The sequence below is a fragment of the Channa argus genome, chromosome 9 (genome assembly GCF_033026475.1).
Source record: "Channa argus isolate prfri chromosome 9, Channa argus male v1.0, whole genome shotgun sequence".
NCBI lineage: Eukaryota > Metazoa > Chordata > Actinopteri > Anabantiformes > Channidae > Channa > Channa argus.
The window spans coordinates 13,769,184-13,780,023 of NC_090205.1; the positions used below are offsets into that span (position 1 = coordinate 13,769,184).

A 10,840-nucleotide genomic window follows, 5' to 3' on the forward strand; every position below is an offset into this window, starting at 1 on the left:
TGCCAACAGCAACAGGCACACGACACACCATATTTAAATTCCATCTGCAGTTAATAACTTTAGAGATTATATACTGTACAGTATAGTCTGGTTGAACTGGAGCTGGTGCTGCAAAGGTAATAAAATGTCTGTCAGTTAATTAACAATTTCAAGGAATGCCCATGCACACTGTCTGTCTGTGATTTCTACAGATGAAATAATGTGCAGGATACTCTTATGACTGCTGTCAGGTCAGAAATTCACTGTTGTGCTGCAATCTGCAGACCAAGTATAACTCCATTATTAAGGAGACTTTAAAATGGGAGCTGTGTGACACACAGCGGGATGATTTAGTTTAATGACCATGGCAGTGACAGCGCTGTGATGGAAATTGGACTCCCCCTGCAAATTTACATCACTTGAGGGTACTTGGGGCTCTTTTAGCGGCTGCACTCCAGAGCATGAGCCATCGGGAGGTCCTGGATATGTCATGCTTGTCACCTTCCTTTAAGTGCATCTGCAGACGTGGGAGAAGGATTAATATTATATAGCCTACGGAAGCACAGAGGTCGTCTTATCGGCACTGCAGATGTGATAAGCACCCATGAAACCAGGAAAAATCTCCAAGCAAAAAAGACAAGCATCTCTTTGTGTTGTTTCCCACACTGCTTCAGAGTTTCAATGTGGTTTTAGTGGCAGATATGGTGCAATTTCACATCTGTTGTAATTTGATGTGCCCGGATCACCCTCTGTGAAATCGCCTTGATCGCAACATGGCTGCCTTCAATTATTTAGAAAGTTGGCATATGGCTTTGGTGATAGTAATCGGATTTCTTTTGATTTTGAGGCATTCAGAATAGCCTATAAAACAAGCCCTAATAAAAGCTTTGAGAAAAAAGTCTCTGTGATCATGTTGTATCTTAGCATCAACAGCTATCCTCTTTTCAGAAAAAAAAAAAATTATTTAATAAAAATGTCACTTTTAAGGAAACATTTTCCATCATTGCCATGACACTCATCTCACATTAGTTCACATCAATGCAGATGTCAGTGTGCACAAATTGCATTGCCCTCAAACGGATTCTAAGCTGTGAATGGAAGTTATGGCAACCCTCGCTGTCACTTCGGTTTTATCAGAAAAGCCCACAGTGGAACCATGGAAACAACATGTGACACATGCAAAAAAAAAAAAAAAAAACAGTGAAATGAAAGCCAGCATATACTGTGATTAGAATTTATTGAAAGCCATTCAGTTAGAAAAGGTACATGATCTGCTCAGCATTTGGATTCAGTCCCATACCCTCAATTAAACACAGTACAGTGCATTAAGCCTCAGTATTACATGATGCAAAAATGAACGTGCTCACTTTTGAGTCGCTTGCTGCAAATAGAAATATAGCCCATATACTCCAGATTTACTGTAGTAGCAATAGATGCCACAAAGAGAAAGCACCTGTTTATATGTAAAATATGTCTGTGCAGGTATTCTAGTATGTGCTACCTGCATTTATGCTAATAAGCACAGGTTTTACCCCAGTATGTCAGCCCAGGTCAAACTAGAAATAGAGAAATAAAAATAGAAGCTACAAATTAAGAGAGAGGGAAAAGGTTTTCTTACACAACACCTAAAATACGTGTCACCCACCAGCTACAAGGCATAATGACTCGGCAGGCTACCTGGCACCCTCTGAAGTTGTAAGGCCAAGGCCAGTAGCCACGCAGGGGCTCGCATATTCTCTGACAGTGAGTGTAGCTGCGTTGGCATTCTGAGCAGCAGATCCCCTGGTGATCTAACATGGTGTCAAAGGTCATGGCACCCTCCGTTCTGGCCCCTCCGCTGCGCTGCAGATTGGAATCAATGTTAATTTTGAAGTGCAGTCTTTTTAAAATTTATACACATTTGCAATTCAAATGTTTTCAAAAAAAAAAAAAAACTTTTCATCCTCCCAAACACATGACTCCATTTCTCTTAGGCAAAATGAATTTTTATAACCACTGGGAATTTTCTGTTCAGCTCATAAGTTCATCATCTTGGAATGGCAGCTGTTACCCCAGTGACCTGTAATTATAGTCACTAATGTGACACCTACTCAACAGCCACAGCAGCACTGTACACACCACCCACAGCTGACACAAAGACTAAATCCAGGTTAACACTATCCCACCACATGTACCTCTATTTTTCTGAGAGTACATTTTTAACAAGGCAGGCTTTTTAAGGATGGTGTTATGTAGTCATCTGTAAAACTGTTGACAAAACAGAGAAACTTTAATTCATAATGTTACTTTAAGGGTTGCTTTAGGGCTCAGATTATGCCTCTTGACAGTTAATCAAAAATTCACCAGCTCTGAAGTCTTGTTTATCATAAACAACATTGTTGATTGAAGTTGGTACTCACATGGTAGGGGTTCTCAGGATTGTATGCTGACCCCGCACTTGATTGCCCCCCTTCATCTTGTTCCATGACTCTGGAGGTGTCTTCATCTGCATGACTCACCAGGTCCCTGTCCTCAGCAGCAGCCTCAAACTCCTCCAAGTTAAACTGCCGTTTGGCTCGCTGCGTGTCTCTCTTTCTTCTCTCCCCATCTGTTACAGCGGCCACAAGAGGCGAGAGTATTGGGTCAACATCCACAGGACGCCATACATGTCCTTAGAGCTCAATCCTACATAGCTGGGGCTGCCTCAGAAGTCTTGAATAATTAAATTGCTGCAGCGATATCAGGCAGTCTTGCATATTTGAAGATCATTCTTTTTTAATACGAGACGGGAGCCTTTTTTTGGTGTGTACCGTGTGTGCAAGATGTTCAAACGCTTCGGCAACTTCTCAGACAAGACGGGAAATTTTACAAGTGTGTCAGCAGATGAGCAGGACAATCACAACCAGGACTTAAATAAGCTATGAAGGAATGTACAGTGTTTACATGGCGCAGATCATGCTGTATGATAGCTGGCCAAATTTTCATAGAATATGTGGTGAATGAATATATAACGGAAAAAAGAGAGGAAAGCAACCTATAGGTGTAAGAGGTTGGAGCCAGTAAATGGGAAGTTCCCCACAAAGACCCAGAATTTTGTTGCTCAGAAAACTGGTGTCCTTCAGCGACTGTTTTCCTGCAACCCACACGAGGAACTCCTCATCAAAACTCACTGGCATTAATCCATCTGTCTGGCAAAAAAAAATGACATTGTCCTTGAATTACTAAGATGAAAAAAGAAATGACAATTTTAAAACAAACCAAAGGATCTTTTGCCTGCGTCTAACACTGTACTTTCTTTTCCTCTCTCCAATTCACAGTATTCTGTATCAGCTCATATACTGTACCAGGTCAAACATCAGCGACTCTTTGTTGTGAGCTCCCATGTGGGGAAGGTTGCCTTTGATTTGGGATTTTATATAGCACTTGTCTCCTCCAACGAAGCGGATTGCAGTTATTCCCTGCACAAAATCACAGAGATGCCATGTTTACACTCACAGCTTTGCTACTTTGCTAAGCACATAGAAATGCCTCAGCAGAACTACCTCAGGAAACAAGAACAAGGACAAACTCACTCACAATTTGAAAGTCATGAATCTCCACGGCTTCGTCAACTCCACTCCCTGTTTTAAATCTCTCCAGGTTGTTGTCAGAATCAATTTCCATGGAGCCCTCCCTCACTTCCCCATTGATGTTCATAGTGTAACGAACATTATAAACCTGGCAGCATTCAAAATGGGAAGTTGAAATGACTGATTAGATAAGTTATGTGAGTACACTGTAGAAAAAACAAAAAAAGTCACATACGGAGAGAAAACAAGCTCCATGTTTCTTGTGCTATTCCCTTGCACAGTAAATTTGGTTGTTTTTTCTTTTTACCAAAATCTTACATAGTTTGCACACACTGAGAATTTGAGCAAAACCCCACAGGAGATGCTTTTCATGCTGAGGTTTTGCCCTACAGGTGAGCTCATTAGAACACTAAATAAATATATAAACATCACACTATTTCTTATAAGCTACAGTTGAGTTGCGAGAACAATTTATGTGATTTGTAACTATTGTAAACAATTAAAGATGCAATTTCACTGTCTGGATAGTGATGATTGATGACAGACTCTGAGTCATTAACAAATACGTCTCTTGTGACAGTCTTAAGAAATGAGAAACAATCAGATTTTAACATCAATATTTTTTGTTATCTTTGCGTCTCTTTTCCACTAATTATCCAACTCACGTTCACTTTCAGATATTTGTTTTTAAAAAGGTCTTGAAATAGGCACAACAGAGTCCTCTGTGGTCACTTACATTTTTATCACTGACTTTCCACAGGTAGAGAGCAGCTATCGATGCACACAGCATTAACACAGCACCAATAACAAGAACCAAAGCTCCAAATCTCAGGAGGTGACTGATAGTGCTGGACGTTCTTTGTCCCTGAAAGTGCACATTGAGCAAAGTAAGCAATGGCCCACGTTGATCAACGACCAGGAAAAGAGTAACATTTCTGGAAACCTTTGGATTTTACACAATCTTATACATACATGTTTTAATATGTTCAAGATATCAGTTATATTAGTTCAGATTGCTAAGGGTGTCTTACCAGATGTGTGTAGCGTTCAAAACAGCCAGACCCATGAGTGATATTTTGGACTTTTTCCTCAGTCTTTCTCATGATGTCCTCTGTAATTTCTTCTCTATATCTGTTCCTTCTCTTCGGTGAGAGATTATCCACCAGAAGGTTATGTGATGCTTGACTGTGAATGACGTTCAGTTGATACAAATTCTCTGAGCTAAATTCTTCACCTGAATGTTACCTGAAGGTACTGGTTGCCTAAGGAAAGGTGGCCATCCTGTGGTACCAAAGACTTCTGAAGAGGCTCTGAGCTTGTCAGAGATTGGTTGGTTTCGGATAGTGATGTAAAAGTTTGAAGAAAGGCTGTGGCGTAATACTTCAATGAGTAATTGTTTCCTTTCAAAAACCATTACCTTAAGTTTTATGTTTATGCTCTAGTACTTTCATGCCAGTCATAATGTCTTGTACAAGTTTACTACTCTACTCTACTACTACTAACAATTTACTCCAGCTCTTTGCTACATGCAGGTGTCAGCAGAAATGTTCACATTGCACATTCTTTAGTCTAGTTTGCACAAACAGCTTCCATTAGGTCTTTATATTCATGTCATACACTACAATATGCAATCAATCCCATGTATGGTATTGCACACAGGCGTGACCTTTGCTTAATTAGGAATTATATGCTTTGACACTGCAAAAAAAACAAAAAAAACAAAAAATGAAATTGTAGTTTTGTCGTCAAGGTTAGTCAATCCTCATCATAACTTAAAAAAGGAGAAACATTGTAAGAAAAGAGATTCAAATGTGCAGTGCTGCTGTTGCTTAGAAACAGATGCATCCACATTTTTTTGGTAATTGGAAAGCTAGGAGTCAATCAGCAAAGTTGAGGGGATTCTTTGACCTTTGGAAAAAAACTGTAATTGCAAGAGGATTTGATCAGGAATGTAATATTTGCATACAAATTCATCGCCATGTTGTAACTACATGGTGTAGAATGAAAAGAATATGACACTGGCTTACGCCGACTAAAATTTTGCGGAGCTCTTTGGAGAACCGTTTTACTTATTGTTGCTTAGAAGCCTTTAAGGCAAGTGAAATGCATTTAGCTCTGTGTTATTGGTAAATATTCGCTTAGCACAATAGGTTGTGCTCTCTGTTACATTTAAATCCTTAAAGCCCAGATACCTACATTTGTATTGCTTTTAACCATTTATTTGTGCAACAATGTGACAAAATCTACCACAAACATGGTAATCTTTCAGATTGATTGTTTTCCACAGCAGAAAAGCCCCTTCTAAGCCTAAATGTCCATAAAGGGTCACGCCCCTCGAACAGTAACACATGCTCTTGAAAATTCATAATAAAATCTTCTTTACATTGAATCATTATGAAAAATATATTATTAATATACAAAATCTTGCATATTACACATGATACAATGAACAGTCTTGATATGAGATAAAAGACACGTGACATACTACTGACACTGCAACAATCCAACACAGAGTCAATTAAGATAAAAGTACTGTACAATATGGAGACAAATCCATTTGGATGGCTTTTGGACCTTTCATTTACGAGTTTGTGTACTCTGGAATGGATATCTCATCTGTTTCCTGTATTCTGGCAGGTGTCGGCGGCCCAACAAGAATATAATCAAATTCCTGGTGTTGAACTTTTTCGTATACACTTTGCAGACCGTTGGTTTTAGGTATGTGAGCCGGGTAGTAGTTTTCCCTTCTGCTGTCCCGGGGAAGCGACGCCACCTTGGAGAACGTTGAGAGGTGCGGACCACAGGCCAGGCTGGTGTTGGGCCTTGTAGCTGAAGGGCTCCAGCAGCGGTCGGAGTGTCCCAACACTTTGCACTCGCTTGTGCATGCCCAGAGACCTGTGGAAGACAGTGGAGCTGTCAGTGCACTATGTACCAAGCACACAGTTGCTGGCTCATTTCACGTAGTGGGAAGACCCCAGTGCGCCCATGTTAATTCAGTCATAATGTGTCCAGTAGACTGAAAAATGTATTGTTGACTTTGGGTACAGCCTCCTTACACTGTATTAAAATATACATTTCTCTAAATGCAGCACATCACTACATGGACTTGCAGATCCTCTTATCTGACACATGTTCCCTCTACATTTCTATTTTATTATCTTTTTGCGTGTTTTCGTGACACTCACTGTTTGTTGGTGGTGACTCTTTCTTGTGTACATCTCCACTTATGTCAGAATCACTATCATTGAAGTCACTGTCCCCTTTTCCACTGTCCTTGCCGCTGATGTGGGGTTCTCTCGCTGAGATGGTTGTGAATGAATTACCCTTCCATATTGTTATCGGCCTGACAGTTTCTTTCCCGTATCCTGGCAGTGTAGAATAGCCCTGTAACCACACAGAATCACACACATTTTTCAAAATGCAAGAGACAGCAACATAGCATGTGACAAACTTGAAATAACTTACCTTTAATTTACCCTCCATCACCCTGCTATTTGACTCAAAGATGCCTACTGTCTGCTTTCCATCCTCACAGTCTACCTCTGTTGTATTGCTGCTAGCCAGTGGAGGTTTCTCTGGAAATGGATGGCCATCAAACACTTTGCCTTTGTGGTTGGCAATCACTGAATCAATATGACCACTTTCCACTTTCTCCACATTTGGTATGTCTTCTTTTTCAGCATACCCCCCCTCCCTTGTCTCTCTTTTCCGTCGGCTGCAAATGGTTGTGATGAGAATGATAGCCAGCAGGAGAAGAGAGCAGCTGCCTGCCAGGATAATGATTATGGCTATGGACATGTCCCATTCAAAGAGCTCCTCGCTGCCATTTTGAGCCAAGGAAGGCAAGCTGGGCAGAGTACCTTCTATGAAACTTAAGTGTATAATTGCTGTAGAGGTGAGTGGAGGGGCTCCATTGTCACTGACCGACACTGTCAGTTTGACATTGTCTGTGAGCTCATATGACAGCTGCTGGCTCACGCGCATCTTTCCTGTGTCCTTGTTAATAGAGAAACCCAGGTGTCCCCCCTCGGTGATTTTATAGGACAGCTGTGCATTTATGCCTTCATCAGCATCTGTGGCCTTTATCTGGGTTACCAAATAACCTGCAGGTGCATCTCTGGGCAAGAACACCTCAGCAGATCCTTTGTAAAGGGGCGGCTCTATAATAGAAGGTTGGTTGTCATTCTGATCAACTATTTTTAATCTGATGACAGCTGTGCTCTGCAGCTGTGGCGAGCCCCCATCAGTTGCTTGGACGTGTGCGTCTAGCTGTTTCATTATTTCATAATTAAAACTTCTCAGCGCGTATACAGAGCCAGACACCGAGTTCAGCGACACAAAGGTGTTCACTGGCGAACCCATAATGACACTGTCCACAAGCCTGTAAGTAATTTTCCCATTGTTCCCCAGATCTGCGTCGCTGGCCTCAACTGTGGTGATGTAAGCGCCCGGGGCATTGTTTTCCACCACTGAAACTTCATAGAGAGCCTTGGTGAAGTGAGGGGCGTTGTCATTCTCGTCGCTGAGTCTAATGGTGTACTGAGTGATCTTTCTCAGCGGAGGTGACCCAAAATCCTCAGCCATGATCGTCAGGTTGTACTCACTAATCCTCTCCCTGTCTAGGGCTGCTGCTGTCACTATCATGTAGCTGTCCTCATAAGCCTGTCGGAGTTTAAAATGGTCGTGGCCGTATAACATGCAGTGGACCTGGCTGTTAACACCCGAGTCTCTGTCCAGGGTGCTGATCAGCGCCACCAGACTGTCCTTGTCTGCCGTCTCGCTGATGTACGCGATGCCTGTCGTGATGGAGGTCATCGGGGTGATGCTAATTTCTGGGGCATTGTCATTAACGTCTGTGACATGAATGATGATTTTGCACACGGAGGGGGTCGGGTTGGGTCCCAGATCAGTCGCCTGCACGTCTAGCTCATAGGTGCTTTTGTCCTCAAAATCCACAGGCTTTCTGAGCGTCAGGCGACCGGATTTGTTATTAACTTGGAAAAGTTCTCGGACCTCATGAGAAAGCTGTTTCCCGAAACCGTAGACGACCTCTCCATTTAAACCCTCATCAGCATCAACTGCGTTTAGGTCCAGTATAACGGTGCCGACCGGGGCGTCCTCTGGCAAACTGACGGAGAAACTGTTCTGGTCAAAAACGGGACTGTTGTCATTAAAGTCCGTCACTTTGATAGTAATCTTTGTTGACCCCGATTTGTATGGGTTTCCTCCGTCTGTGGCGACCAACTCCACAGTATATGAGGACTGAGTCTCCCTGTCTAGTTCTTTCATTAGCACCAATTCCGCATATTTAACCCCATCCGCTCTCAGGAGCACATCAATGGTAAAATGACTGTTGACAGAAATCTGATAGCTTTGGATGTAGTTTGACCCGACATCGGCGTCCACAGCTGGGTCTAAAGGGATCCGGGACCCCACTGCTGCATTCTCTGAGATCTCCACCACAGATTCCTTGTTTGGAAACTCCGGAGAGTTGTCATTGGTGTCCTTTACTTCCACCTCAACGTGAATTAATTTGTAGCGATCTTTGGAGAAATTTACCACGTCAAAAGTAATGAGACACTGTGGAGTGTGTCTGCAGATTCTTTCTCTGTCGATTCGCTCTCCGACAGTGAGCTCCCCGTCGCTTTCTCGTACCCTGATGAATGAATCATTGAATTGTTTCATCATCCTAAAATTGGTCTTGGAGGAATGAGACAGACTCAAGGACATGTCCTTGGCTAGGTTTCCGATGACTGTACCTGGTGCGTCCTCCTCACGGGTCTGGTATCGAATAGTATTTCCTTCGGATTGAGCCAGTGAGCTGAATAAAAAACAATGGGTTGAGAATAAAAGAATCCACCTGTGCCCATGAGTTGTGCATTTGGCCCGTATCATCTTTGTTGTAATCTTCCCTCGGTAAGCAGCCTCTTTGTGTGCTGAACAGATTAGTTCACCTCTGGAGTGAGCTCTCCATGCAGCTCCCGCCTTTATGAACTGAACTGTGCTGAAAGTGAAAGTTGCTCGCTCCTTGCGCGCAGCCAGTCGCACGCTTGTTGCCTCGCCTTCTACACAGCTCAAAATTCTGCAGTGGCGGGGTTTATACAGCTCCTCATGCTAATGAGACGAAGTGTGACCAATCCCTCGCTTAAGAATTAAAAATACCCCCTTCTGAAAAAAAATTAAATAAATAAAAAAAATTGAGGGGGAAAAAAAGTGAAACGCTTTAAGCCTGTTTGGAGAGCGCACACTGAAGGAAGTTGCAAATCAGAAAAAAGGGCAGAAAGATATGGCATTGCTTGAAGATAGTTCCTGCACTGTTTATCGTCTTATTACCATTACTGAGTGATGGTTTTATGAAGCAAAAGCCTATTTCTTCTTCTTTTGATGTTCAGTTCACTGCCTGGGCTGAGCAAGCACCTACGCTCACACAGGCACACACAAATGCACACAACACACCAACTTAATAGCTTTTGGTGAGCTGAGAAAACAGCTTAATTATCTGGAGACACAGGCGCTAAAGCATCCACAGCCTTTTTGAAGAAGTGGTTATACTGCATCGATCTCTTCATATAGTGAACAATAGCAGAATTTTTTTCTGGCTATCTGCTATGTAGTAAAGTAGGAAAAGTAGTAAAGGAAGACAAAAAGAATCAGCATTGTGCAATACCACACCACGAGGGGCTGAACTTTATTCAAGAGGTTCGGTGACAAAATTCAAGTTCAAGAGATAATTCACTTTTCTAGTCGTCTTTATATTTCTAAAGCATAGTAAATCATCCACCAAAAAGGGTTTATTAGCTACCTATGAGGTTATGGATTTATGTCTGGGCTTTGACTACAACAACCTGCTGTGCGAAGCCTCGCCCAGCTTCTAATAATTTCCAATAACATTCAATTCAGTATTATGTGTTCCGTGATACTGGATGAGACATTTATTTTCTTCAGGGGGATAATGTGAATACTCTATGGACTCAGTGGCTAAAGGTGTGGATATTTGTCATTGTTTGGGCTGAGCTCCTTACTTCCAATAAAGGAAAATCTTACTGCAATTGATGACATTTTCAACAATAATGTGCTTTCAGAATTTTAGCAACCATTTCTATAAGGGGCCTTCCTTTTATACGTTTTTAACGTTACAGTGAAAAGAAATAATGGCTTGGCTTCCACGAAGCCCTCATCTCAACCCTCATCTCAACCCCATCCAGCACTTTTTGAACAACAGATGAACATGAAACAGTGACTGTGAGACAAACCTTATCGACCAACATCAGTGCCCGACCTCACTAATGATCTTGTGGCTGAATGGGAACAAA

At 42.0% G+C, this 10,840-nt stretch overlaps 2 protein-coding genes across 2 annotated transcripts; both read right to left on the reverse strand.

Moving 5' to 3' along the window:
* Positions 1 to 1,262: 1,262 nt before the first annotated feature.
* On the reverse strand, positions 1,263 to 4,375 carry cnmd (chondromodulin). Its single transcript, XM_067517185.1, has 6 exons — positions 4,264 to 4,375; positions 3,535 to 3,675; positions 3,303 to 3,416; positions 2,993 to 3,146; positions 2,379 to 2,566; positions 1,263 to 1,821 (listed from the first exon to the last, which is right to left on the reverse strand). Exons 1-6 carry the CDS (start codon positions 4,315 to 4,317, stop codon positions 1,594 to 1,596), a joined length of 879 nt encoding a protein of 292 aa, XP_067373286.1. The 5' UTR covers positions 4,318 to 4,375; the 3' UTR covers positions 1,263 to 1,593.
* On the reverse strand, positions 4,371 to 9,672 carry si:ch211-199f5.1 (protocadherin-8). Its single transcript, XM_067517183.1, has 3 exons — positions 6,993 to 9,672; positions 6,713 to 6,911; positions 4,371 to 6,422 (listed from the first exon to the last, which is right to left on the reverse strand). The coding sequence occupies exons 1-3, from the start codon at positions 9,420 to 9,422 to the stop codon at positions 6,109 to 6,111; spliced, it is 2,943 nt and encodes a 980-aa protein (XP_067373284.1). The 5' UTR covers positions 9,423 to 9,672; the 3' UTR covers positions 4,371 to 6,108.
* Between the last annotated feature and the right edge of the window lie 1,168 nt (positions 9,673 to 10,840).

What these genes read in the sequence shown, in the direction of transcription:
- cnmd (XM_067517185.1), bottom strand. Translation starts at nt 4,317, where the DNA reads ATGCTGTGTGCATCGATAGCTGCTCTCTACCTGTGGAAAGTCAGTGAT. An exon ending in GGAAAGTCAGTGATAAAAAT is followed by an intron (nt 3,676 to 4,263) that starts GTAAGTGACCAC and finishes GAATGCTGCCAG; the next exon opens with GTTTATAATGTTCGTTACAC. An exon ending in ATCCTGAGAACCCCTACCAT is followed by an intron (nt 1,822 to 2,378) that starts GTGAGTACCAAC and finishes TCCAATCTGCAG; the next exon opens with CGCAGCGGAGGGGCCAGAAC.
- si:ch211-199f5.1 (XM_067517183.1), bottom strand. Translation starts at nt 9,422, where the DNA reads ATGATACGGGCCAAATGCACAACTCATGGGCACAGGTGGATTCTTTTA. An exon ending in TGATGGAGGGTAAATTAAAG is followed by an intron (nt 6,912 to 6,992) that starts GTAAGTTATTTC and finishes GTGTGGTTACAG; the next exon opens with GGCTATTCTACACTGCCAGG. An exon ending in AGAGTCACCACCAACAAACA is followed by an intron (nt 6,423 to 6,712) that starts GTGAGTGTCACG and finishes TGTCTTCCACAG; the next exon opens with GTCTCTGGGCATGCACAAGC.